This window comes from Trichosurus vulpecula, chromosome 1 (genome assembly GCF_011100635.1).
Source record: "Trichosurus vulpecula isolate mTriVul1 chromosome 1, mTriVul1.pri, whole genome shotgun sequence".
Taxonomy (NCBI): Eukaryota; Metazoa; Chordata; class Mammalia; order Diprotodontia; family Phalangeridae; genus Trichosurus; species Trichosurus vulpecula.
This window is the reverse complement of record NC_050573.1, coordinates 23,547,590-23,575,061: the sequence shown is the minus strand read 5'-3', so window position 1 is coordinate 23,575,061 and position 27,472 is coordinate 23,547,590. Positions and strand designations below refer to the sequence as shown.

The 27,472-nt window shown below is 45.0% G+C and overlaps 1 protein-coding gene across 2 annotated transcripts; it reads left to right on the top strand.

Moving 5' to 3' along the window:
* Window positions 1–405: 405 nt before the first annotated feature.
* On the top strand, window positions 406–26,901 carry ACADS (acyl-CoA dehydrogenase short chain). Of its 2 annotated transcripts, none has more exons than XM_036736696.1 (10): window positions 406–815; window positions 2,826–2,989; window positions 23,800–23,949; window positions 24,054–24,165; window positions 24,611–24,762; window positions 24,974–25,144; window positions 25,243–25,380; window positions 25,555–25,650; window positions 25,842–25,898; window positions 25,985–26,901. In XM_036736696.1, the coding sequence occupies exons 1-10, from the start codon at window positions 764–766 to the stop codon at window positions 26,135–26,137; spliced, it is 1,245 nt and encodes a 414-aa protein (XP_036592591.1). In that variant the 5' UTR covers window positions 406–763; the 3' UTR covers window positions 26,138–26,901. The 2 variants fall into 2 exon arrangements, with proteins under 2 accessions (XP_036592591.1, XP_036592595.1); XM_036736700.1 differs by having other exon boundaries at window positions 668–815; window positions 25,822–25,898.
* Window positions 26,902–27,472: the final 571 nt, after the last annotated feature.

The window sequence follows — 27,472 nt, the reverse complement described above, 5'->3', positions numbered from 1 at the left end:
ACTGGAGATGGGGTGAGATTAGATTGCCACCTCTTAGGAGGCTATCTAATAATATATACAAAATGCTTTGTAAATCTCAAAGCCTAGATAAATGTTTCCTATTATTACAGCTGTTATCTATACAATGCCAACACTTCATTAAAGAAGGTCGCTTTGCCAATCGTGAAGCACCACGTGAAGAAGAACAATTAGTTCGGCCAGGGAGATGCGGTCCGGGGCCTTCGTGTCCATCTAGGACAGTTAGCCGCCCCGGCGGACCCGCCCCTTCTCCCAACGGCAGAGCGCTTCTGCCCACTGCGGTCCAGCGCTCGCTCACTTTTAGGGGTGGGGGTGGGGGTGGAGATTGGCGCGAAGAGCGCCTTACGGCTCCGCCTCCAAAGAGAACACCTCCCTCCGCTGCGGGGCGGGACCTGCCTGTAGCCGTTATGGGGGTGGAGTCTGCCGCTGGGGGCGGGACCGGACTCTCGGTGGCCCCGCCCAGTCCCGAGGGGGCGGGGCCTGTTACTTAGGCAGCTTCGTGTCCGGCGCGTGGGGGCGGAGCCTGGTTCTCCACCTCCCTAGCCGCGGCTCGAAGGGGCGGGGCCTGCCGTAAGTCGCTCCGGGCCTCTAAAGGGAAGGTGGCGGGCGGTGGGGGCGGGGCCCGGCGCGCGGTCTCCCGGGGTTCCTCGGGGGCGGGGCCTGGAAGTCATCACCTTCGTGGTGGCGGAGGAGAGCTGGGACCAGCGCTGCTGACTGACGGACTGACGGGCTGACGGACCGACGGATGACCATGGCTGTCTCCCTGCTGGTCCGCAGCTGCGGCCGGGTACGCCGAGGTGAGTGCGGTCCAGGGCGGGTCCGAGCGGGGGCGGCTCGGGGCGGGGTCTCTCCGGCGCGACCTTTGCCCCACTTTGGGCCCGGCCGCGCAGCCTCCCCTCGTCTCCTTCCCCCTGGTCCCCCGGCCCACCGGGAGATCCAGCCCGGGACACACTCGGACCCCGTGCCGCTTCCCCTTCCCTCCTGGGGGCTCCTAGAGCACCCGGACCCTCGGACCGCAGGACCCCGTGAGCCCTTGCTCCGCCCCTCCCCCCCGCCAAGACGGCCCCCACGGCTCACCCCCTCCTCCCGGAGAGGGCCCCCCTGTATCCCCGCCGGAGCCCTCCTGACAGCTGCCCTCCCCCGAACACTTTTCATCCCTTCTTTCCACCAAGACGTCCCCTCCCCCCAAACCACCGCCTCCTTAGGCCATTAGCCCCGTCCCACCCGGGAACTGTCCACCAGGAAACCTCCCCCAACACTGGAGTGGTCAGTGCAGTAAAACTTGTAAGAGCAGATTAATGCAGAGCCTTGTCCTAGGGCCTGGGACCACAAAAACGGGGGCGGCCCCACTGGGACCCTGGCAAGATACCACGGCTAAGCCCCTACCGGGCCACTGGAGGAGGGGGAGGATTCCCTGAGCTGAAATTTAAAGGGGGACGAGGATGTTGCCAGGTGTGGGTCTTAGGACCCTAGACTGACAACTGGGAAGGATCTGGGAGGTTGTGGAGACCAGGTATCCAACACTGGGCCCTTTGTAGCCCATGACGTGCCCAGGTAGGATCTGAACCAAATGAAACAGTGCTTGAGAAATAGCTAAGTACATAAAACACTATAAAATATGGATACTCTTACATTTCCAAACTAAGTCAGCCTGTGACCCACAGGGCCGCACGTACAGGTTAGTGGTCCCTGTTTCATTTGAGTTTGACACCCCCGATCCAGTCCATCCCCTCATATTACAGATGAGGAAACTGAAGCCCAGAGAGGTTAAGTGGTTTGCTTAAGGTCACACAGGTAGTAAGCGACAGAACTAGGATTTGAACTAAGATCCTTTGACTCTAGATCCAGAAGGAAAAACAAACTAGTCTTGAGGGACATTGAATATGATTACAGAGGAGCGACTGATGGAATGTCAAATGATGGAAACAAGTTTGTGGAAGAATTGAAATGAGGCTGTTTGCATTTTATCGGTCAATAAACATTCATTAAGCACCTATTAGGTGTTGTGCTAAATGCTGGGGTTACAAATTCAAATAAAAACAAAGACAGTCCCCGTTGCACCTGGAGCTTACAGTCTAACTGGGGAAGACCATATACAAAGGAAGCCAAGGGGATACGGGGCAGAAGAGGTACCTAGTGTGGGGTCATGATGGGAATCTGTGGACATCCAAAAGCAGTGGAGCTGGTGAAAGTGGGGAGAAGATTGGACCAAGCCCACTGCCCTGCCCTCCAGCCAGAGGGTTCGATCAAAGGGATCAAGGGACGGTTGATCGATCTTGTAGCATAATGAGATTTCCTAATCATTAGTTTCCTAGGGAAGGTGGGCTTGGTAGAGAGTCCAGAGAAGTCCATAAGGAAGAGAGCTGGTGGGAAATAGGGAGGAGGGTCAGAGCTAGAGTGGTGGGGATGGGAATAGAGAAATAACCTTTGGGGAAACAAGTTTGTTAATTGATTTATTATGGCAGAGGATAAGGAGAAACCAGAGGTGAGGATAATTCTGCGCTTACCAGTATGATTAATCTGGGAGGATGATGGTGCTCTCAGCATTAATTGAGATGTTTAGAGGGAGGGATGAGTTCACCAAGAAAGTAGAGCCTAGGACAGAGCCTTGGAAATTTTTTGCCTTTGTTATGTAACATGTTGGAGAGACTTTGGAGTCAGAGGCCATCTCATCAGATCTCAACTCCAATATTTCCTGGGGCCTTTGCTACTCATCTGTAAGCAGAGAGGTAGGACAGGTGCGCCCCCTCAGGTCCCTGCCACATCCGTGTCTCTGCTCCTGTGACCTTTGCATCTCTTCTGGACAGCTCTCTGTTCCCGGGGCTGGAGGCAGCTGCACACCATTTACCAATCTGTAGAGCTGCCTGAGACACACCTAATGCTTCGCCAAACCTGCCAGGATTTTGCTGAGAAGGAACTGGCCCCTGTTGCTGGACAGCTGGATAAGGAGCACTGCTTCCCTGGTGCTCAGGTAAGTGCCTTGCTTCTTTTCTCACTTTAGTAAAGTGAGGGCATCAGTGGCCTGGACAGAGGCTAAAGGAACATGGATATTAGGGGAAACAGGTCCCCAGAATCCTTATCTAAAAAGTGACTGACAGGATGATATGCAGGTATGTCCCCTCAAGGCTGAGAAAGAAAAGTGGTGAAGTGGTTTTGACCTCAGTCTACTTCCACTGCTCCTTGGGAAGTTTTCCGACTCAAAGACCTTTAAGGCCTTTAAACCACATCTAAGCTGTACTCCCTTCCAGGGACTTGTCACAAAATCTCAGGGTTAGAAGGGATTTCAGAAGCCATGCCAGGTAACCTGTACCTGAAAGGGCTTGCCTGTTACTGTGTCATCCAGCCACTGCTGAAAACCCATGGAGAGGGAACCTTCCAGTCTGACTTTGGGTTGGAAGGTTTTCCTTACATTGACCCTAAATCTATCTCTCTGAAGCTTCCACCCATTTCTTCCACCTCAGCACTTTGGGGCCAAGCAGTACACATCAGACCTCTCACATGAAGGCCTTTTAGGTATCCTAAGAGACTTATAGTATCTTCCTGATCACTGTCTTGTCCAGGTCAAATATCCCCAAGCTCTTCGTCCAGTCCTTGTATGTCATGGTCATCATCACTACCTTCTGGTTGCCCTCCCCTAGAGGTATCTCCAGCTCATAATTGTCCTTTCTAAATGTGGTGCCCAGAACTGAACAATGACTCCTGTAAAGAGACCAGCAATAGCATTAGGCTCTGTACTCTAGAAGGGAACAGTCAGGAACCCATACCTATGTTGTACAGAAAGGCAGTTGTTACTGATTGCAGTGAAACATGAGTTTTAATTCTGTAAAAGTAGTTTATAGATTTAAGTGAAAGGCAAATCACGGTTTTGTTGTTGTAACTTGGCTTTATCATAACCAAGCTAGCATGGTCTAATATATGCAGTTGTTTTCAGTTGTGTCTGACTCTTTGTTATCCCATTTGGGGTTTTCTTGGCAAAGATACTAGAGAGGTTTATCATTTCCTTCTCCAGTTCATTTTACATCTGAGGAAACTGAGGCAAATGAGGTGAAGTGACTCGCTGTCTTCCTGACTCCAGGCACTCTACCCACTGTGCCACCTAGCTGCCCCAGTACAGGGAAGCTTGGCCTCAAAGTCTAGAAGACCTGGGTTCAAGTGCCAACTCTGATGTTTATAGGCTTTGGGACCCTGGGCAAATCTCTTAATCTCTCAAGGCTCTAAGGCCTTAGAAGAACAAATCTCCTTAACAAAAGGATTTCTTCTGTAAAATTCAATAAAAAGGCCTCACCCAAGGATGTTGAGACTGCAGTTTCCTCACCCCTGTTCTAAGCAGTTCTCTCAGACTGAGAATTACCTCCACTGGTGAAATCCTGGACTCAGTCCCCACCCCTGTCTGACTATAAGGGAACAGTCATCAGAACTGCCCTTTTTGGCTTTTCTTTTCCCCATCTTACCCTTAATCAGATGGGCAGAAATGATATCTAAATGATCTAAATGATCTCTGAGGTCCCTCCCAAAGCAAACATTCCTGCACTCCTTGCATCATAATTATTTTTATAGACAGTCATATCTTCTCCCAGAAGGTAACCTTTTTGTAGGCTCTTTCATCTTTGTGTCTCCCTCTTGGCCTTACTGGTAATACTAGGTAATAGATAACCATTCCCTTTCAATAAAGGTAATTTTATTGTCTCTCTGAGAGCAAGTAAACTTTGTAGACCCAGGGATGGTAGTATCAGGGGGAGAGAGAGAGACAGACAGAGACAGATAGAAAGAGTCAGTCAAGTTAAACTTTGGGCTGCACTTCTTGTTGTAGCTATAAGTGGCTTGCGTTATAATCTGAGATTGATTTTAGATATAATCATAGATGTTAGTCACCATAATTTACTCTTTTTTGTTTTTTTCTATATATTTTATTAAATACTTCCCAATTACATGTAAGAAATTTTTTTAACATTCATTTTAAAAAATTTTGAGTTCCAAATTCTCTTCCTTTCTCCTATCCCTCTCCCCTTCTTGAGAAGGTAAGCAATTTGACATCAATTACACATGTGAAGTCACACAAAACATATTTTCATATTAACCATATTGCAAAAGAAAACACAAACAAAATAAAACAATAAAAATAGAGTTTAAAAAGTGTGCTTCGGTTTGTTTTCAGCATTCATCAGTTCTCTCTGTGGAGGTGGATAGCATTTCTCATCATGGATCCTTTGGAATTATCTTGGATCACTGTCTTTACCAGAGTAGCTAAGTCTTTCACAGTTGGTCATTGTACAGTATTACTTTTACCATGTATAATGTCTTCCTGGTTCTGCTCACTTCACTTTGCATCAGTTCACACAAGACTTCCCAGGTTTCCCAATGCTGACTGAAGCGAACAGAGCCAGGAGAACATTATGCACAGCAACAGCAACATTGTGCAACGATCAACTTTGATAGACTTAGCTCTTCTCAGCAATACAGTGATCCAAGACAATTCCAAAAGCCTCATGATGGAAAATGCAATCCACATCCAGAGAAAGAACTGGTGGAGTCTAAATGCAGATGGAAGCTTACTATTTTCACTTTCTTTGTTTTTCTTCCTTTTGTTTCTTCTTTCACAACACGACTAATGTGGAAATATGTTTTACCTGATTGTACATGTATAACCTATATCAGACTGTTAGCTGTCTTGGGGAGGGGTTAGGGAGGGAAATATGTAACTCAAAATCTTATAAAAAATGAATGTTGAAAATTGTCTTTACATATAATTGGAAAAAATAAAATATTATTTACATAAAAAAGACTTCCCAGGTTTTTCTGAAACCATCCCACCCATCATTTCTAGTCATATACCACTTGTTCAGCCATTCCCCAATTGAAGAGCATCCTCTCAATTTCCAATTTTTTGCCACCACAAAAAGAGTTGCTATAATGTATAGACAGATCCTTTTCTCTTTTCTTTGATCTCTTTGGGATACAGATATTTCCTGGTCAAAGTTTTACAGCCCTTTGCCTATAGTCCCCAGTAATTCTGAATTCTCCAGAATGGTTGGATCAGTTCACAGCTCCACCCACAGTGCATTAGTGTCTCAATTTTCCCACATCCCCTTCAGCATTTGCCATTTCCCTTTTACTCTTTAGCTTCTCCCTGCCCAAAGCTATTTCTATAAGAAAGTAACTCAATTTATAGTGTCTGAATAAGGAGTGTTCTCAGGCTAGAATCAGGCAGGTGAGTCTCTGTGGGTGAATGAGAGTAGTCCTGGAAGCTGAAGTAGATAATTAGAGCCCCAAAATTTAACAGGCAGTTCCAAGGGTATCAAAAGGAAAAAAGCCAACTATGAGACTTTTGAATGTTCTTCACTTAGCTATTTTCTTGCTGTCAACTCTGCTGCTTCTCTACCTAGTTTGTTAATTTAGAACATCATTCACTTCTTTTTCCATATTCTCTGTTATTATTCTCCCTTCTCCTTTTCTTAGCCCCAAACTTCTCCTTTTTGCTATATTTCCAGCAGAGGATTTAGAATTCAATATTAAGTATATTTGGGAGTACTTAAATTTGGTATAACCAGAAATAACCTTTGCTTTTTTCTCTAAAATGTAAATTTCTCTGTGAAAATGTATTAACTTTTAGCAACTTTCATATGGAAATAAATCTGGGCAGGGCCAAAGAGTAGTTGTTGTTGACTGGTATTGGCCAAGTTGGATCCCAATACAAAGTTCTGGATGATTCCTTCTATGGTCTACTAACTATCATGTAAGGCAGAATTTTTCTTCTGAGTTTATGTTTTGGTCTTCCTTGTCACCATAGTAACTTTCTGTGGTCAGGTTATCTTTTTTTTGTTTGCTCATTTTTCTGGCCTATTTCTTGACTTTTAACTTGATGTTAGGCTTTGCTCCTGGGGTGGAGAGAACACTATTCCAAGCTTCAGGCTTCCAGAGCTAGTTCTGGGGGTCTGTAAGTTTTCTGTTCCTTCCAGGTAGTATGATCTAGGGAGAGATGTGGTCCCTGCTCTCCCGGCCTGTGCTCTTATCTGACGTGAGAGACCACAAGCACTCTTTTCCACCTTGGACCAGGTCTTTGTTCCTCTTTGGCCATAAGCTCTGGTGTACTAGAGACTGTGACTCACATTCGCATATGGGCAATACAACAGAATCCTGCACTCAGTGTCAGCAAAGGGACCCCTGTCATCTCCTGACCAGATGTCTGGCCCCTTACCATCTGTGAGCTGAGAGCTCCTGAAGCTGCTGCTGCTGATTCATTTGCCCCCAAGGTCGTTGCTTGTTTGCTGAGGCATGGCCAGCCACAGTCTTGCCAGGGTGCTGCCCATGCTGGACTGAGTTCCACCCTCACCGTAGTGCCACAGACCTTTCCTGTTGACCTTTCAAGCTGTCTGGGCCTGGAAAATTGTTTTACCCTGTTCTTTTGTGGTTCTCCTGCTCCAGAATTTGTTTTAAGGAATGTTTTAAAGTTGTTTGGAGGGGAATTTGGGAGAGCTCAGGCGAGTCCCTGCTTTTTTTCCACCATCTTGGCCCCACCCCTCAACTTTTATACTTTTAAAAGTATTTTTCAGTTCATCATTTGATCCTCATAACTGCTGTCAGTCAAGTGGGGTGAAGGCTATCATCTTCATTTTGTAGATGGGGAAGTGACACAGAGCAGGTGAGCGACTTGCCCACCAATTGGTACCATTCCAAAATCATTTGGATATTGGGCATTATTGGAAACCATGTTGACCAAGTCATAAATTCATGCTTTTTCATCTCAGCTGGGCATTCAGTGCTGCCTAGCAATTCTGTTCAGTGAAGGTCATACTTGTACTACCCATGTCAGTCATTTCGACAAACATTAATCAAGCTCTAGCCATGTGCCAGGAATCAGTATGGATGCTGGGGATCCAGAGACAAAGGCAAAACAGTCCCTGTCATCAGTACGTTCTGTCAGGGGAAAGAACATGTACATAGGTAAATCCTTATAAAGTAGTACATGAATATGAGATAATTTGAGGGGGAAGGCATGAAGCTGGTAGGATCTGATGAGACCTCATGACTTCTCATGTGAGGAAAGTATTTTATAAGCCACAAATGTTACTTAAAGGTGAGTTATTATTCTTGCCTTTTAAACTCCTTTTTATAGACCCCCTTTCACACATCACAGCAGTTATTGTAAATATTTTTCACCACCCAAACCTACCTCTCTATGCTAGGGTCTTGCTTAACTGAGAGTCTTGCTTCTGATTTTACTGTGAAGACTGTGACCTTCTCACATGAACTCCTTCAACTTCCCTCTTCCCAACCTCAAAAAAATTTTAATTTCTTTGCCCATTTTCCCCTTCTGTCTCAAAGCAAGAAGTGGCTAATGTAAGTAAAGGACTTAGAAAACCTTAAAGCAACATAGAGATTTTAGCTATTATTTTTCTGTATCTATCTATACCCATCATCCCATCTCATTCTATGTCCTTATGACTTTACTCCATAAATCAAAACATTTTCTCTCTCTCTTTCTCCCTCCCTCCCTGTCTGTCTCTCTCTATCTCTCTCTTTCTTTCTCTTCCTCTCACTCTCCCTCACTCCCTCCCCCTCCTCCCTCCTTCCATCTCTTCCTCTACTGACTCATTCCCATATGTCCTCAAAAATGTTCACATCTCTTATATATTAGAAAAACTTCCCCTTAACCCTGTAAGCTGTCACCCTGTATCTCTCCTACTCTTAACTTCCAAACCTTCTAGAAAGAAGAGGCAACCAGAGATATAAGGGCAAAGGATGCAATAATCCCACGTGGGTAACTCACAATACAGCCTTCAGGAGGCTGCCTGTTAGACTCTACTAACTGTCACAAAAGGCACAATTTGGTAATTAGAGAAGAACAAACAAAGTGTGATGAAACTGTTCTCTATATTTACCAATGGTTTTTAAATCACCACCTCTGCTCTTTACTTAGTCTTTATCTTTCTCAACGTGTCAGCTGCCTTTGGCCCTATTATCTAGTCCCTCTGGATATTCTTTTTCTCTCTGGGTTTTTGTGATAATACATCCACACACAGAGTGTACCTTTTGTGGTCAGTTTAATTTTTCTCTGGGGAACTTTCTGACTTTCCCCAAATTTAGACTTCTTCCTGGTTCCTCTTTTTCTCACTGGTGAAATGATTAGGAGTCTGAGCAGGACTTATTCCTAGTCCCGTAAGTGTATGGGTTAGCCCTGGTCTTGCCCAGATGTCTTCATGATAGCGGTCTTCTCTGGGGTCTTATAGTACTTGATAAATAAGTTTAAAGTCAAGAGCTCAGCTCCACTCTGAGACACCACATACTAGTTGGAGAATTTTGGAAAGATGACTATGCCTACTCTTTCTGCTGGCCAAGCAACTCTCCTCCAGTTGTAGTTAAGAGAAGGGTTCTCCCCAGCCCATTCCAAGATTTCAACTCAGCTGCTAAGAACTGGGCTTTTGTCTATCACCCAAAGTTAGTAATCGACTCTGGGACCTCTGAATTTATTCCAAGTAGCTGTTGAACCAGAGTGCAGATGAGTAGTGAACATTCACAGAAGTCCTGAGGATCATGTTTCACCTGTCAGGATTCCTCCTCAGAACACGCCAACAAGGTTGAAGGGGGAAGGGACTGGTAGAGCCAGAAACCCTCAGAGGGACACTTGTTGTGGTAACAAAGAACTGGAAACTGGAAAGAAAGGAAGTGCTCATCAATTGGAGAATGTCTGAAAAAACTAGAGTAGGTGAATGTGGTGGAATATACTGTACTGTAAGAACTTGTGAGCCTGATGGATTCAGAGAAACCTAGAAGAATTTGTGCAGACTCCAGGGGTGCAGAATGAAGGGAGCCCACTCAGTGCATCCGGTTACACAATGACGTTACACAAAGTAATGTCAAGGAAAACAGCGTTGGGAGACGGAGCTGCAGCCTGTGGAAGGCTGACGAGGTGGCCTTCCCAGCTCTTGGCAAAGGTGGAGAAGGAAGTGGAGCTGCAGAGTAAGGAGCGTTTTCAGACAAAGCCAATGTGTTTGTTTAGTTTGCTTGCCTATATTTATTGGCAACAAGAGAAGCTTTCTCTTTGTGGGGCAGGTGATGAGAGTGATACCAAAATAAGAAAAGAACATCAATTAAAAATTAACAGAAGGGAGCAGAAAGATATTTAGAAGGGAACTTTGTGTCCGATTTAACCATGTTAACTTAAAAAAGATAAGCAATAAACTGTCTATGGTAGAAGCAGTTTTGTATTCAGTCCTCTTTTCTTTTTTGTCTGTTGAAATGTTCACATTTGTTAACGTTTAAGTTCATAATAAAAAAGAAATGCCTGAAATGAACATTGCCCTCATAAAGACCCAGCCTTGGAAGCCTGAGCATTGAGCTTGGCCCAGAGCCATCCTCAGCTTCCTGTCTCAGGGCATGTAGGAGGAGGAGCCTGGTGGCTTCATAAGGCAGCGCTTGTAAAGGCAGCAAGGTGGACCCGGGTGGCTGGTTCATGGCATTCCTTCCCTCCTAGGATTGAATTATTCAGGGGACCTTTTAGCAATAGTGAAAAGGACTGAGGCTTTTCTTTTCAGTAAGTCTAGAGAATGAGTAATTGTGCAGTATATTGTCATGTTTGTAACTCTGCCACAGTATTCAAAGAAGGTGCAGGCTTTGTCTGCACAAACAAAAGGCAAAGGAAAGCCCCTCCACGCTCAGGTTTTTGGGGAAAACGAGGTGCTTCCCACAACAAATGGAAGAAGAGTTTTAATGTGAAAACAAGAGGGGCTGAAGGATCCCAAAAGGCAGAGAGGAATTTTGACCTGGGGCAGGAAGTTGGAGGGCAGAAGAATGTATCAGAGAAGAGGGAGAAGGACCACTCAGATTTGGAACTAAGAAATAAATGAAAGACCCTTCCCAAGGAGAAAGGAAAGGTACCCTCTGAAGGGAAATCTGAAGAGGAAGCAGCCATTCATTCTTAAAGAAATGATGACTGAGGAGGATTGTGGGAAAATGGTGGAATTAGGCAGAAATTACTTGGCTTTTCTAGATTCCCCTCCAAATAACTTAAAACAACACCTCCAATTGAATTTTGGAGCAGAAGGAATAATAAAAAGTTGGGGCAAAGCTGTCGTCCAGCCTAAGACAATCTAGGAAGGTACTGGGAAAGATCTGACCCACAGGTGGCGTTCACACTGGAGCAAAGGGCAGGTACTGCCATGTCAGCAAGCAGCAAGCTAGGGGCCAGCTTTGTCAGCATGGCTTCTAAAACTTTTACCCCATCTGGGGGCAAACGAGACCAGGAGGTAACCAAACAACCATTCTGTTAGCTTTAGCTGCAACAGGTTGTAATAGAGAATATCCTGCTGATTCTATGTGGTCTACTGCAGATAGACCCTCGTATTCACTTAGGGACTGCCCCCCATTTGGGGGGCAGGGTTGGGCAACTGATAGGGTAAAATTGTAGAGAGGAGGGATCTGCTGGCACTGGATGAGGGGTCCAGGCACTTTGATCCAACTCAGTCCCAGGCTATGACTTCAGGTGAGGAGGAGTGAGCACACACTGGTGAGTCCAGTAGCAGAGGGGACTGGGGCCCTGTTTGAGGTTCCAGGATAGAGAGAACTGATTGTGGTCACTCCTAGGAGTCCCTGGGTTCAGTTCCGGGACAGAGGGGTGAACTGATGTTTGCTGAAGTGGTGCATTTTTAGGACCTCAGGTGGTGAGAGCACTTGCAGTGGCAGTATTTCAGGGGCCCTGGTCATGGCTTAGGGGTGGAGAGGAATACCTGAGGTCACTGATAAACCAAGGCATAAGCCAGAAGAGCAGTGACCACATCTGGCCTTTGATCATAATGCATTGGAAGAACCAAAGAGTCAGAGACCCCCAGATAGAGCTCAGAAAACAGTAACATGAGAAACCTGAAGCCTGAGAAATTATTCCCCCACACCTCAAGAGCAGAGCCTGACCCTAATATAAGGTTAACAGCCAAGAAATAGGCCATTAAAGTGAGTAAACAACAGAAAAGGAACCTGACCATAGATAGTTTCTGTGGTGATAGAAAATATGTTAAGGTTTAAACTCAGAAGAAGACAATGAAGTCAAAACAGCTACTTGTAAGCTTCAAAGAAAAATGTAAAATGGACAGAAGCCCCCCCAAAATTGTGGGAAGAGCTTAAAAAGGACTTTAAAAATCAAATAAGAAAGGAAGAGAAAGAAATGAGAAAAGAAATAAGAGTAATGCAAGAAAATTTTGGACAGTTGGAAAAAGAGGCCCGAAAACTTACTGAAGAAGATTCCTTAAAAATTAGAATTGGACAAGTGAAAGCTAATGACTCCATAAAACATCAAGAAATAATCAAACAAAATCAAAAGAATTAAAAAAAGAAGAGAATGTGAAATATCTCATTGGAAAAACAGTTGACCTAGAAAACAGATCAAGGAGAGATAATAATGTTGAATTTATCTGAAAGTCATGATTAAAAAAAAGAGTAGACATTATATTTCAAGAAATTATTAAGGAAAATTGCCCTGAAGTTTGGAACTAGAGAGTAAAATAGAAATTGAAAAAATCCACTTGTCACCACTTGAAAGAAATCCTAAAATGGAAACCCACAGAAATGTTGTAGCCAAGTTTCAAAGCTCCTGGGTCAAGGAGAAAATATTACAAGTAATTAGAAAGAAAAAGTTCAAATATTGTGGAGTTATAGTCAGGATAACACAAGATTCAGCAGTTTCTGCTTTAAAAGACTGAAGTCATGGAATATGATATTCTGAAAAGCAAAGGAGCTGGGTGTGCATCCAAGAATTACTTACCCAGCAAAGCTGAGTATAATATTGCAAGAGAAATATGAATATGTAATGAATTAAAGTACTTCCTAATATTCTTTTTTTGTAATTAAATTTTTTTGGAGGTGGGATGACAGGGCAATTGGGGTTAAGTGACTTGCCCAGGGTCACACAGCTAGTAAAGTTTGTCAAGTTTCTGAAGCTGGATTTGAACTCAGGTCCTCCTGACTCCAGGGCTGGTGCTGTACTCACTGTGCCACCTAGCTGCCCTTGACTTCCTAATATTCTTGAGGAACAGACCAAAGCTGAACAGAAAATGTGACTTTCAGATATAAGTATCAGAAGAAACATAAGAAGGTAAACGTGAAAGACTGATCATAAAGGATTTAGTAAGGTTAAACTACTTACTGTCTTATATGGAAAATGATCATTGTAATGCTTAAGAATGTTACTGTTATTTTTTTTTCTTTTTTTAAAATTTAATTTAAATTTATTTATTTAACATATTTAGTTTTCAGCATTGATTTTCAAAGAGTTTGAATTACAAATTTTCTCCCCATTTCTACCCTCCCCCCCACTCCAAGATGGCATATATTCTGGTTGCCCTGTTCCCCAGTCAGCCCTCCCCTCTATCACCCCACTCCTCTCCCATCCCCTTTTCCCTTTCTTTCTTGTAGGGCAAGATAAATTTCTACGCCCCATTGCCTGTGTATCTTGTTTTCTAGTTGCATACAAAAACTTTTTTTTTTGTTTTTGAACATTTGTTTTTAAAACTTTGAGTTCCAAATTCTCTCCCCTCTTCCCTTCCCACCCACCCTCCCTAAGAAGTCAAGCAATCAACATAGGCAACATAGGCCACATGTGTATCATTATGTATAACCCTTCCACAATACTCATGTTGTGAAAGACTGTATTTTGCTCCTTCCCAACCCATCCCGCTTTATTGAATTTTCTTCCTTGACCCTGTCCCCTTTCGAAAGTGTTTGTTTTTGATTACCTCCACCCCCATCTGCCCTCCCCTCCATCATCCCCCCCCCTTTCTTATCTTCCTCCCTCTTCTTTCCTGTGGGGTAGGATACCCAATTGGGTATGTATGGTATTCCCTCCTCAGGCCAAATCTGATGAGAGCAAGGTTCACTCATTCCCCCCTCACCTGCCCTCTCCCCTCCTCCCACAGAACTGCTTCCTCTTGCCACCTTTATGCGAGATAATCCACACCATTCTATCTCTCCCTATCTCCCTCTCTCAGTATGTTCCTCTCTCATCCCTTAATTGGATTTTATTTCTTTTAGATATCTTCCCTTCATCTTCAACTCACCCTGTGTCTGCTCTCTCTCTTTTATATATATATATATATATATATATATATATATATATATATATATATATATGTATATATATATACACATAGATATATACATACATACGCATTCACTTATATATATATAAACATATATATATATATATATGCATATTCCCTTCAGCTACCCTAATACTGAGGTCTCATGAATCATACATGTTGTCTTTCCATGTAGGAATGTAAACAAAACAGTTCAACTTTAGTAAGTCCCTTATGATTTCTTTTTCTTGATTACCTTTTCATGCTTCTCTTGATTCTTGTGTTTGAAAGTCAAATTTTCTATTCAGTTCTGGTCTTTTCACTGAGAAAGCTTGAAAGTCCTCTATTTTATTGAAAATCCATATTTTGCCTTGGAGCATGATACTCAGTTTTGCTGGGTAGGTGATTCTAGGTTTTAATCCTAGCTCCATTGACCTCTGGAATATCGTATTCCAAGCCCTTTGATCTCTTAATGTAGAAGCTGCCAGATCTTGGGTTATTCCAGATCTTGGGTTATTCTGATTGGGTTTCCACAATACTCAAATTGTTTCTTTCTGGCTGCTTGCAGTATTTTCTCCTTGATCTGGGAGCTCTGGAATTTGGCAACAATATTCCTAGGAGATTTCTTTTTGGGATCTATTTGAGGAGGCGATGGATGGATTCTTTCAATTTCTATTTTGCCCTGTGGCTCTAGAATATCAGGGCAGTTCTCCTTGATAATTTCTTGAAAGATGATATCTAGGCTCTTTTTTTGATCATGGCTTTCAGGTAGTCCAATAATTTTTAAATTATCTCTCCTGGATCTATTTTCCAGGTCAGTGGTTTTTCCAGTGAGATATTTCACATTGTCTTCCATTTTTTCATTCCTTTGGTTCTGTTTTATAATATCTTGATTTCTCATAAAGTCACTAGCTTCCACTTGCTCCAATCTAATTTTTAAAGTAGTATTTTCTTCAGTGGTCTTTTGGACCTCCTTTTCCATTTGGCTAATTCTGCCTTTCAAGGCATTCTTCTCCTCATTGACTTTTTAGGAGATCTTTTGCCACTTTGAGTTAGTCTATTTTTTAAGGTGTTGTTTTCTTCAGTGTATTTTTCAGTATTTTTTGGGTCTCCTTTAGCAAGTCATTGACTTGTTTTTCATGGTTTTCTCACATCCTTCTCATTTCTCTTCCCAATATTTCCTCTACTTCTCTAACTTGCTTTTCCAAAACCTTTTTGAGCTCTTCCATGTCCTGGGACCAGTTCATGTTTTTCTCGGAGGTTTCTGTTGTAGGCTCTTTGACTTTGTTAACTTCTTCTGTCTGTATGTTTTGGTCTTCTTCGTCACCAAAGAAAGAATGCAAAGTCTGAGACTGAATCTGGGTGCGTTTTTGCTGCCTGGCCATATTCCCAACCAACTAACTTGACCCTTGAGTTTTTCAGCGGGGTATGACTGCTTGTAGACTAAAGAGTTCTATGTTCCATGTTTGGGGGGGAGGTGCCAGCTCTGTCACACCAGCACTACTCCTTTCCCAAGAACCCCCAACCTGGACTGGGCTTAAATCTTCAACAGGCTGTGCACTCCCGCTCTGATCCACCACTTAATTCCTCCCACTAGGTGGGCCTGGGGCCGGAAGCAACAGCAGCTGTAGCTGCCCCACCTCCGCTGCCCCCGGGGCTGGAAGCTGAACCCCGAACTCCTTCCACTCCCGCAGCTTTTCCCACTAACCTTCTCTGCTGTCTTTGGTGTTTGTGGGTTGAGAAGTCTGGTAACTGCTGCAGCTCACTGATTCAGGGTGGTAGGGCCCGCTCCACCCGGCTCCTGGTCTGGTTGGTCCACGCCGCTCAGGCTGGGCTCTGCTCCACTCCATTCCCAGCTCCCAGCTCCCAGCTCCGTGTGGGATAGACCTCACCCAGAGACCATCCAGGCTGTCCTGGGCTGGAGCCCTGCTTCCCTGTTCTGTTTTGTGGGTTCTGCTATTCTAGAATTGGTTCAGAGCCATTTTTATAGGTTTTTGGAGGGACTTGGCAGGGAGGTCATGCTAGTCCCTGCTTTCCAGCTGCCATCTTGGCTGCGTCCCCCGAATGTTATCATTATTAAGGTAGCTAAAAAGAGTATACAAAGATAGAGGATTTGGATTTGAGTTGATTACAATGTGGTGATCCTAAATAATAAAACTGGCTAGGGAGAGATAAAATGGAACAAATTACTCCATGCAAAAGAGGTGTGAATAGAAGAACTTTTACAATTGAGAGAAGGATGGGGTGGGGGGTGGGAAATGTGGGAACCTTATTCTCATTGGAACTGGGTTAAAAAGGAAATAACATACATTTATTTGGATATAAAAGACTTCTTAAATGACAGTGAAATAAGAGGGCATGGGGATAGGATAAGGGAGGGACTCGTAGCATGTGGTCAGAAGTAAACTAGATTTATGAGGAGGGAGGGTGAGGATAAAAAGAGAGAAGGAGAAACTGTGTGTGTGTGAAAATGGGATGAGGGGAAATACATAACTAGTAATTATAATTTTGAATGTGAATGGGATGAACTCACCCATAAAAGGGAAATGGATAGCAGAATGGATCACAGACCAGGACCCAACAGCATGTCATTTACAAGAAACACATTTGAAAATGAGAGGCATGCATAGAGTAAAAATAAAAGTCTGGAGTAGAATTTGTTATGCTTCAGCTGATGTAAAAAAAAAAGCAGGTAATCATGATCTGGGAGAAAGTTAAAGCTAAAACAGATTTAATTAAAAGAGATAAGCAGGAAAACTATGTTGTGTTTAAAAAAAGAGTACCTTAGATAATGGAGTAATATCAGTACTAGACATCTATGCACCAAATGCAATACTATCCAGATTTATAAAGGAAAAGGTAAATGACTTATAGTTGAAAATAGAGAGCGAAACCATAATAGTGGGGGACCAACTCTTCCCCTTTTGGAACTAGATAAATCTAACCAAAAAATACATAAGAAAGAAGTAAAGAAATGCAAAGAATCTTAGATAAGCTAGCTATGCTAGACATCTGAAGAGGGAATAGAAAAGCAATATACTATTTTCTCAGTGGTATGTGGAACCTTTACAAAAATTGACCTTATATTAGGACATAAAAATCTTATAGTCAAATGTAGAAAAGCAGAAATATTAAATATGTCCTTTTTAGATCATAATGCAATAAGAATTATATTTAATAAAGGGCCATGGAAAAAATTGAACATTAATTGGAAATGAAGTAATCTAATCTTAAAGAATGAGTGGGTCAAAGATCAGATCATAGAAACACTAAATCTACTAAAGAGAATTATGAAACAACATACTAAAACTTATGGGATATAGCAAAAGCAGTAATCAGAGGAAAATGTATATTTTACATGTTTCCATCAATAAAATAGAGAAAGAGCAGATCAATGAATTGGGTATGCAGTTTAAAAAACTAAAAAAAAAAAATCAAATTAAAAATCCCCAATTAAGCACCAAATTGGAAATCCTGAAAATTAAAGGTGAAATTAAAAAAAAATGAATGTTAGAAAACCACTGATTTGTTAAATAAAACTAAGAACCGGTTTTATGAAAAAATAAAATAGATAAACCTTTGGTTAATATGATTTTAAGAAAACCAAATCAATAGTTTCAAAAATGAAAGGAGTGAATATACTATTAATGAAGATGATCTCAAAGCAATTAGGAGTTCTTTTGCCCAATTATATGCCAATAAATTTAACAGTCTAAGTAAAATGGAAGAATACTTAAAAAATATAAACTGCCCAGAGTAACAGTAGAGGAAATAGAATATCTAAATAAACCTATTTTAGAAAAAGAAATTGAGCAGGCCATAAATGAGCTTCCTAAGGAAAAGCATCAGGACCAGATGCATTTACAAGTGAATTCTACCGAACATTTAAAGATCAACTCATTCCAGTATTAAATGAATTATTTGGAATAATAGGAAAAGAAGGAGTCCTATCAGATTTCTTTTATGAAACAAATACGGTGTTGATACTTAGACCAGGAAGAGCAAAAATGGAGAAAGAATATTATAGACCAGTTTCGCTAATGAAATTGATGCAAAAATCCTAAATAAAATACAAGTTTGGACACTATAACAATACATCACAAAGATTATACATGTGGCCAAGTGTGATTTATAGAAGAATGCAGGGCTGGTTCAATATTAGGAAAACTGTTATAGCAATAACAAAGCAACAAAAATCAAATATTTGAGGAAAACTGCAGAATAGGAAAAAGAAAGTAGTGAAATCCAAAAATTCTCAGGAAACAGAACTTCAGGAAAGGAGCCAACAACAAAACTCCTGGCTGAGCTCAGATGGTTTACTTTAGTGATGCATTCTACATTATCACCAGAAGTAACAGTCATCTTTGGTCTGCACACAAATGCACAAAGTATGGGTTACAACATAAGGTTAGAAATCCTAACCCAAGGAGACAAATTTGTCTTCATAGGTAGCACTGAGATTTGGTGGGGGCAAAACCCCCGAATTGAATAGGGCTTTGGAAGGGTATATCTTCTTCCAAAGGAGGGGCAGGGGTAGAGGAGCATGGTTTGTTAAGAAGCTACACTATGTGTGAAGGTGTCTAGGAAAGGGGGAGGGAGGAGGAAGCACAAGGGATAGCTTCAGAGTATATGACCAGCCACCCATTTGGGAAGAAGAAGTGGATTAATTCAGGAAGCAGAGCACAGGGCTGGCACAGAGACTTGAGGATGTAGCGACTTTAGTGATAGAAACTTGGTGGGGTGGAGCTAAGATGGCAGCTGCAAAGCAGGGACTTGCCTAGGGCTCTCCCCCAAGACCCTCCAAACACCGATAAAAATGGCTCTGAACAAATTCTAGAACTGCAGAACCTACAAAATAGCAGAGGGAAGCAGGGATCCAGCCTAGGACAGCCTGAATGGTCACTGGGTAAGGTCTATTGCTGGGAGTGGAGGGGAGCAGAGCCCAGCGTGGGCTTCGCGAGGGCCAACCAGAGTGGGAGCCAGGAGGAACAGGCCCCAGTGCCCTGAATCAATGAGCTGTGGCAGTTACCAGACTTCTCAACCCACAAACACCAAAGACAACAGAGAAGGTTAGTGGGAAAAACTGTGGGGACAGAGTGAAAGGAATTCATGGTTCAGCCACTGCCCTGGGGGCAGCGGAGGAGGTGCAGCTACAGAACTACAGCTGCAGTTGCTTCTGGCCCCACGCCACCTGGTGGGAGGAATTAAGTGGCGGATCAGAGCGGGAGTGCAGAGCCTGCTTAGATGTGAGTCAGGTCCGGGTTGGCGGTTCTTGGGGGAGGAGAAGCACTGGTGTGGCAGAGCTTGCTGTGCAGAAATAGCTCTGAAAACAACAGCGCAGCCCCTCAAACTTGGGACAAAGTACTCTCTACTCTACAAGCAGTCATACCCCAACGAAAAACTCAAGGGTCAAGTAGTTGGCTGGGAATGTGGCCAGGCAGCAAAAACAGACTCACATTCAGACTCAGACTTTGGAATCTTTCTTTGGTGACAAAGAAGACCAAAACATACAGCCAGAAGAAGTCAACAAAGTCAAAGAGCCTACATCAAAAGCCTCCAAGAAAAACATGAACTGGTCTCAGGCCATGGAAGAGCTCAAAAAGGAGTTGGAAAAGCAAGTTAGAGAAGTAGAGGAAAAATTGGGAAGAGAAATGAGAGTGATGTGAGAAAACCATGAAAAACAAGTCAATGACTTGCTAAAGGAGACCCAAAAAAATACTGAAGAAAACAACACCTTGAAAAATAGACTAACTCAAATGGCAAAAGAGCTCCAAAAAGCCAATGAGGAGAAGAATACCTTGAAAGGCAGAATTACCCAAATGGAAAAGGAGGTCCAAAAGACCACTGAAGAAAATACTACTTTAAAAATTAGATTGGAGCAAGTGGAAGCTAGTGACTTTATGAGAAATCAAGATAGTATAAAACAGAACCAAAGGAATGAAAAAATGGAAGACAATGTGAAATATCTCATTGGAAAAACAACTGACCTGGAAAATAGATCCAGGAGAGATAATTTAAAAATTACTGGACTACCTGAAAGCCATGATCAAAAAAAGAGCCTAGATATCATCTTTCAAGAAATTATCAAGGAGAACTGCCCTGATATTCTAGAGCCACAGGGTAAAATAGAAATTGAAAGATCCATAGATCACCTCCTGAAAAAGATCCCAAAAAGAAATCTCCTAGGAATATTGTTGCCAAATTCCAGAGCTCCCAGATCAAGGAGAAAATACTGCAAGCAGCCAGAAAGAAACAATTTGAGTATTGTAGAAACACAATCAGGATAACACAAGATCTTGCAGCTTCTACATTAAGGGGTCGAAGGGCTTGGAATATGATATTCTGGAGGTCAGTGGAGTTAGGATTAAAACCTAGAATCGCCTACCCAGCAAAATTGAGTATCATGTTCCAAGGCAAAATATGGATTTTCAATAAAATAGAGGACTTTCAAGCTTTCTCAGTGAAAAGACCAGAACTGAATAGAAAATTTGACTTTCAAACAGGAGAATCAAGAGAGGCATGAAAAAGTAAACAAGAAAGAGAAATCATAAGGGACTTACTAAAGTTGAACTGTTTTGTTTACATTCCTACATGGAAAGATGATGTGTGTAATTCATGAGACCTCAGTATTAGGGTAGCTGAAGGGAATATACATACACACACACACACACACACATACACGTATATGTATGTGTGTATGTGTGTGTGTGTACATGTATATATATACATATATATAGACAGAGGGCACAGGGTGAGTTGGATATGAAGGGATGATATCTAAAAAACAATCAAATTAAGGGATGAGAAAGGAATATATTGAGAGAAGGAGAAAGGGAGAGATAGAATGGGGTAAATTATCTCACATATAAGTGGCAAGAAAAAGCAGTTCTGTAGGAAGGGAATGGGGGGGCAGGGGAGGGGGGAATGAGTGAATCTTGCTCCCATCAGATTTGGCCTGAGGAGGGAATAACATACACACTCAATTGGGTATCTTACCCCACAGGAAAGAAGGAGGAAGAAGATAAAAAAGGGGGGATGATAGAAGGGAGGGCAGATGGGGGAGGAGGTAATCAAAAGCAAACACTTTTGAAAAGGGACAGGGTCAAGGGAGAAAATTGAATAAAGGGGGATAAGGTAGGATGGAGCAAAATATAGTTAGTCTTTCATAACATGAGTATTGTGGAAGGGTTTTGCATAATGATATACATGTGGCCTATGTTGAATTGCTTGCCTTCTTAGGGAGGGTGGGTAGGGACGGAAGAGGGGAGAGAATTTGGAACTCAAAGTTTTAAAAGCAGATGTTTAAAAAAAATGTTTTTGCATGCAACTAGAAAATAAGATATACAGGCAATGGGGCATAGAAATCTATCTTGCCCTACAAGAAAGTAAGGGAAAAGAGGATGAGGGGGAGTGGGGTGACAGGAGGGAGGACTAACTGGGGAACGGGACAATCAGAATATAAATAAATTAATTCAATGCGAAGTTATACATGACAGTTATATGAGACTTCATGCCGTCTTGGGGAGGGAGGGGGGAGGGAGGGGAGAAAAACTGGAACTCAAAACTATGTAGAACCGTGTGTGGTAAACTAAAAATAAATAAATAAAAAAAATATATAAAACAAAACAAAACAAAAAAAAAGAATATATGCCATCTTGGAGTGGGGGGGAGGGTAGAAATGGGGAGAAAATTTGTAATTCAAACTCTTGTGAAATCAATACTAAAAGTATTAAATAAATAGTAAGAAACTTGGGCCAAAGTGCTCTCTCTGCCCAAAGCAGATACTGGATGATTTCTTGATATACCTACATTATGGTATACTATACTATGCTTTTTTTTTTTTTTACGATGTGGAGGACCCAATGAGAACCTTCCACTGATGCTTCTCATCAGCCAGGAAGGAGCTTGTTGCTGTGTGCCCATGATAGGTGTAATGGCAGAAGTTAGCCCTCTTCTGTACTTTGTGATGAAAAGGAAAGATGGGTGATGGGGGAACGGTGATGGGATTAGAGAAGTGCAGATTCTGTCTTGATTTCCCAGGAACAGAAGAGAATGGTGGCCATAAGCTCTGGGAATGGGAACCTTGTCTTCAATCCCTGCTTCATCTAGGACATGTTATTAAAGGGCTGGTTAGTGAACCTCATGGTGATCCAGAGAGCAAGTGTGGCTTCACTGTGAACGGCTCATGTCCACCTCACCATATTTCCTCTTTTGAGGTTTATGGGTGGTAGATGAGTGAATGAGTGAAAAAGCATGTATTAAGCTCTTACTGTTTGCCTTTCACTGTGAGAAGCAGAAAATGGAGATGGCCCCTGCTCTCAAGGAGCACAAATTCTAATTTTTGGAGATGAGACGTAAGAAGATGGAACTGAAGGGTGGGTGGTGAGTATGCTTCAGAGGGTGATCCTTGGAGCACGGTGCCAAGAAGGGTGGCTGTGATGCCCAGCGGTTCTGAGGAGGCGGTGGCAAGCTAGATGACCAGTCATGTTGTGCTCAGTATCTCGATTGTGAAGGGGTCAGCAAAAGGTTCTTTCCTCATGGGCTTTGCCTCCTGCCCATGCTAGCCTCGCTCCTGCTGCTGCCCTTCACACGGCAGGTAGACATGGGCTGTTCTGGCCACAGCTGAGCCTTTGCCTCCCTCAGACAAGGAGAAGGAAGCCACCAAGAAGGTGTCAGAGGTGGGGCAGAGCCTGGTGTCAGAGGACCTAGGTGTGAATCCTGACTGATGCTCACCAGCTATGACGTGTCACAGGGCCTCCTAGATGGGATTTTCTTCATCTATAAAAGCAGGAAATCCCATGCTGTCCTTGCGGGAAAGATGGGGAGGTGTGGGTTAGATGATAGTGAAGCTGCAGAGAATTGTCCAGTTGTCTCACTGACTGACCCCAAATCTTAGTTATTACTGGTTCTGTGTCAGCTTTGAGGTCTCTAATGGGATGCCCCAGTGATCCATGCTTGGCCCTGTGAACACAGCATCACGTAACACAAATGGAGGAAATAGCTCACATTGGTGGCCAGCTAGCGTCCAAAGAGGTAGAAGCCAGACAGGGTCCAGTAAGATGAGATTTAGGAGGTTAACTGTGAAGTCATACTTTAAGGTCAGAAAGTCAACTTCACACTTAGAAAATTGAGGGGAGGCAGCTCACATACAAGTGATGGGCATTTCATCCGGTCGGAGTTGGCAGTATAGGATGGAGTTAGTCTAGTGCCACCCTCAGAGAAGTCTCGTGCCCAGCCTGGGCAGAGCACATCCGCCTGGCCGGCTTCAGTCTGGGCAGAATAGTGGTGAGTCCATGTCCAGAGGAGGGCGGTAAAGGACCATGAGCAGGAAGGTTGGCCAAAGGAAGCCTGGGTTTGTGTTCACTTTTCACCAGAGCTTTGGAGAGTGGTTGGCCCAGGGAAGACAAGATTGCCTTGTTCTTAGTGACCCTGGAGGGCAGACATAGGAGTTGAGGGTTGAAGGTCAGGCTGCTTATAAGCTTCAAAAGCTCCCGAGAAGTGGGTTGGGCTGCATCTGGCGGTCTAGGCTCCCCATTGCTGGAGATCATCTTGTTCAGGGCTGGACGCTTTCGAGATTCCTCACAATTCTGAGATTCCATAACGTAGCTCATTGTCCACCATGTATCTGGGAGAGCACGTTTTTGCTCAGATTCAGGTTGGACCTGGAGACCTCTTAGGTTTCTTCTGATTCTGCGTTTCGGTGATTCCTTGGAATTAGATAAAGAAGATGGGGAAGCTGGGGCTCCTGGCCATGGATGTGCCTGAGGAATTCAGTGGCGCTGGGCTTGACTACTTGGCCTATGCTATTGCTTTGGAGGAGATCAGTCGGGGCTGTGCATCGACAGGAGTCATCATGAGTGTCAACAATGTAAGTGGTCCCCTCCCTGGCCCCCTGGCCTCTTGGTGGGCTTGGGAGAGGAGGGGCAGGGGCAGGGGCAGGCAAGCCCACATCCTCTCCTCCTCGTTCTGCAGTCTCTCTATTTAGGGCCGATCCTTAAGTACGGATCCAAGGAACAGAAGCAGCAGTGGATCTCACCCTTTACCAGTGGTGACAAAATTGGCTGCTTTGCTCTCAGTGAACCAGGTACTGGGTAGGGGCTAGGAGACCTTCTGCATGTAACCTCATCCACCTAGCTCAAGAACAGGAAAGGAAGGGCTCCTGCATGGCTGAGGATGCCTAAGAAGCCAGTAGAAATCCTGGGGAGGGTTGCCGAAGGAGTGAACTGTGTTGTGTGGCTTCTGAGGGGCAGAGACCCACCCTGTGCTTCCCCTCTGAGGAGGAGGCCAGGGTGCTTTGAGAGAAAAAGGCGTGGTGGCCTGCCTGGCTGGGGTAGGGTGGGGGTGGGGATGAGCATCACATCCTGACTCTGGCAGGACCCTCTCTTCCCACCTGACTATTCACCAGCAAAGCTCTGAGAAGGTAATGCTGGACAGGGCTTGGGGATCACCACCTGCAGGGGTGGGGGACTTGGGCATTCAGTGATTTAGAGGCTGGCGGAGCCTTTGTCCATCCAGCCCTTAATCTCCAGGGAATGGCAGTGATGCTGGGGCCGCTTCCACCTCTGCAAGACTGGAGGGGGATTCTTGGGTTCTGAATGGCACCAAAGCCTGGATCACCAATGCCTGGGAAGCCTCAGCTGCCGTGGTCTTTGCCACCACTGATAAGCCCTTGAAACACAAGGTGAGGACAGGAGGCCCCGAACAAGGACTGTCTCTTAGTCCCTTGCCCAGGGCTTCCCAGAGCTCTCTTTGAGCCTGGAAAGGCAGGCTCACCCTGTCAGTCTTTGCCTTTGTTCTGGCTAAAGCCAGGGTCCCTCTGGGGCCTGGCAGACAAATGGGTGGAAGCCAGAAATAGCTCTGAAGTGTCTTCTTGGCCTTCTGTGTGCTCTTAGGGCATTACGGCCTTCCTGGTTCCTATGCCGACGCCCGGGCTTTCCCTGGGGAAGAAGGAAGACAAGCTGGGCATCCGAGCCTCCTCCACGGCCAACCTCATCTTTGAGGACTGTCACATTCCCAAGGAAAACATGCTGGGCGAGATGGGCATGGGTTTCAAGATTGCCATGGTGAGCCTGGGGAGGGGTCTTCAGTTGGTCCTCCCTGTGCTGGGGTAGAGACGGAGATGGGGAGATCAGTTGAACTGACGTCTGGGTCATCCTAACAGCAAACCCTGGACATGGGCCGGATCGGCATCGCCGCCCAGGCCCTCGGCATTGCCCAAGCTTCTTTGGACTGTGCCGTGGACTATGCAGAGAAACGTGTGGCCTTTGGCTCCCCTCTCACCAAGCTCCAGAACATCCAGGTAACGGGCAGAGGCTGAGGTTTGCCTTGGGCTTGGACAGCAATCTGCTGACCCTGCTCTTCTCTCTGCAGGGCATGGCTGGCTGGGCTCCCCTGGAAGTTCGGGGGGAGCTTGGACAGCCTGCTATGGGGAGGGAGAGGCCTCTCACGTCCCCTGTGCCTGCCTGTGTTTCAGTTCAAGTTGGCAGATATGGCCCTGGCCCTGGAGAGTGCCCGACTACTGACCTGGCGGGCTGCCATGCTCAAGGATAATCGAAAGCCCTTCAGCAAGGTGCTGGCCTACACTTTGGAGAAGGGCTTGTTTTCTGGGAGGGAAAGGCCTAGATATTCTGGGTAAGATTGTGCCCAAGTCCTCAGTAGAGGGAGTCAGTGAGAGGTCAGTGGTCTCGGCACAGACCATGGTGGGGAATCGGCTGTGCTGAAGCTGGTGCCCCTCACTCAGGGCTGTCTCCTCCTGGTTAGGAGTCTGCGATGGCCAAATTGGCAGCATCCGAGGCCGCCACGAGGATCTCCCACCAGGTGAGTGAGTTTCCTGTCAGGGAGAGGCCCATCTACCCAGGGCCTTGTTCCTTGGTGGCTCCAAAGGCTCTTGCCTTCTCTTTCAGGCCATTCAGATCCTGGGCGGCATGGGCTACGTGTCGGAGATGCCAGCTGAGCGCCATTACCGGGATGCCCGCATCACAGAGATCTACGAGGGCACCAGTGAGATCCAGCGACTGGTGATCGCTGGTCACCTGCTGAAGAGTTACAGGAGCTGAGTGGGCTGGGGATGGGATTGGAGGTTGGGGCCTGGGTGGGGCTGCTAGGGCACCCCGCCCCCCCACCAGCCTCCACCCATTGCCTTGGGGTGGGTGGGCTTTCTCACTTAAGAAGGTCTGAGGGCCTGCTGCTGGGTCTGGCCTGGCCCTTGGGGAAGAAAAGAGCTTGGGCCTGGAATGTTGATCCACTGCCTTGGTCTCCTTATCCCAAATTTGCCCAGCTGCCGTGATCAGTCTCCACACATGGCAAACCTCAGGGAAGAATGTGGCTGCTCCTGGCCACCACTTCTACTCAAGCCCATAGTGCCTCAGTTTCCCCATCTGTAAGAAATATTGCATCCAACTCATCCTTTTTTGTGGAAGGGCTGGGCAAGTGCTCATCTCCTTATTCTTGTCCTCTTCTTGGTACCTGGGTCCTCTGGGGCCCCAAAGAGCTTGCACTGATCCCACCAACACTGAGGTTGAGCAGGCTCCATGGAGCTCCCCTGATTGGGAGATGAGCCAGTTCATCCATTTGATCATCCAACCAATGGCCGTTGAGTGCCTGTAGGAGCACAGAGCCACTGGGAAGAGAAGGAAGGAAGGAGGGACCAGGGAGGGAGTCCAGCCCCAGGAAGCCTGGGCCATACCTGGGAATTCCAGGTTCTTTGGAAATCATGGAGGGAGTGGGGCCTGTGTCTTTTCTTTGGAAGCAAACAGCACAATAAACCTGTCCCTCACCCCGCTGTAGCTTTTAAAAAAAATTAAATTGTATTTCAAACAAAGACCTGCCTTCTCTTCCTCCTGTCTTCCCCTGCGGCACCCCCCACCCCGCCCCAGCCCCCACTGAGAAAGCAAGAAAACAAAAGTCCGGTTCCAGCCCCAGTCTTAAAGCTTTCCAAGGCATTGATCTTCACCATCTTGTCGGGGCTGTAGACGTGATCCTCCTGGTTCTGCTCCCTTTACTGGGCATCAGTGCACAGTACCCCCAGGTTTCTCTGCAGCCGCCTCCATCACCCTCGTCACATCCCCCTCCGAGGCCGCCCTGGCCTGGGGAACCATCTTTGGCCCTAGAGAAGCCAGCCAGTGAGAGGGAGGGGGAAGCTGCCCGAGGGAGAACCTACCACACTCAGAAAGCACTTTAAGGTTTGCAAAGTGCTTGGCAAATATTTAATCCAGTGGGGCAGATGCACAGATGAAGCAGACACAGATGAAGTGACTTCAACTAGTGAACAGTAGAATTTGAACTCAGGTCCTCCTGCCTCCAGGCCCAGAGCTCCACCCAGTGTTCACAGGTGAGCAGGAAGGAAAGCAGGAGCTGTGACAGGGAGGCAGGAATGCTAGGCTTGGAGTGGG

Coding starts and splice junctions, on each gene's coding strand:
- ACADS (XM_036736696.1), top strand. CDS start 764: ATGACCATGGCTGTCTCCCTGCTGGTCCGCAGCTGCGGCCGGGTACGC. Junction 23,950..24,053: donor TCATCATGAGTGTCAACAAT/GTAAGTGGTCCC, acceptor CTCGTTCTGCAG/TCTCTCTATTTAGGGCCGAT. Junction 25,145..25,242: donor TGGGTTTCAAGATTGCCATG/GTGAGCCTGGGG, acceptor TCATCCTAACAG/CAAACCCTGGACATGGGCCG.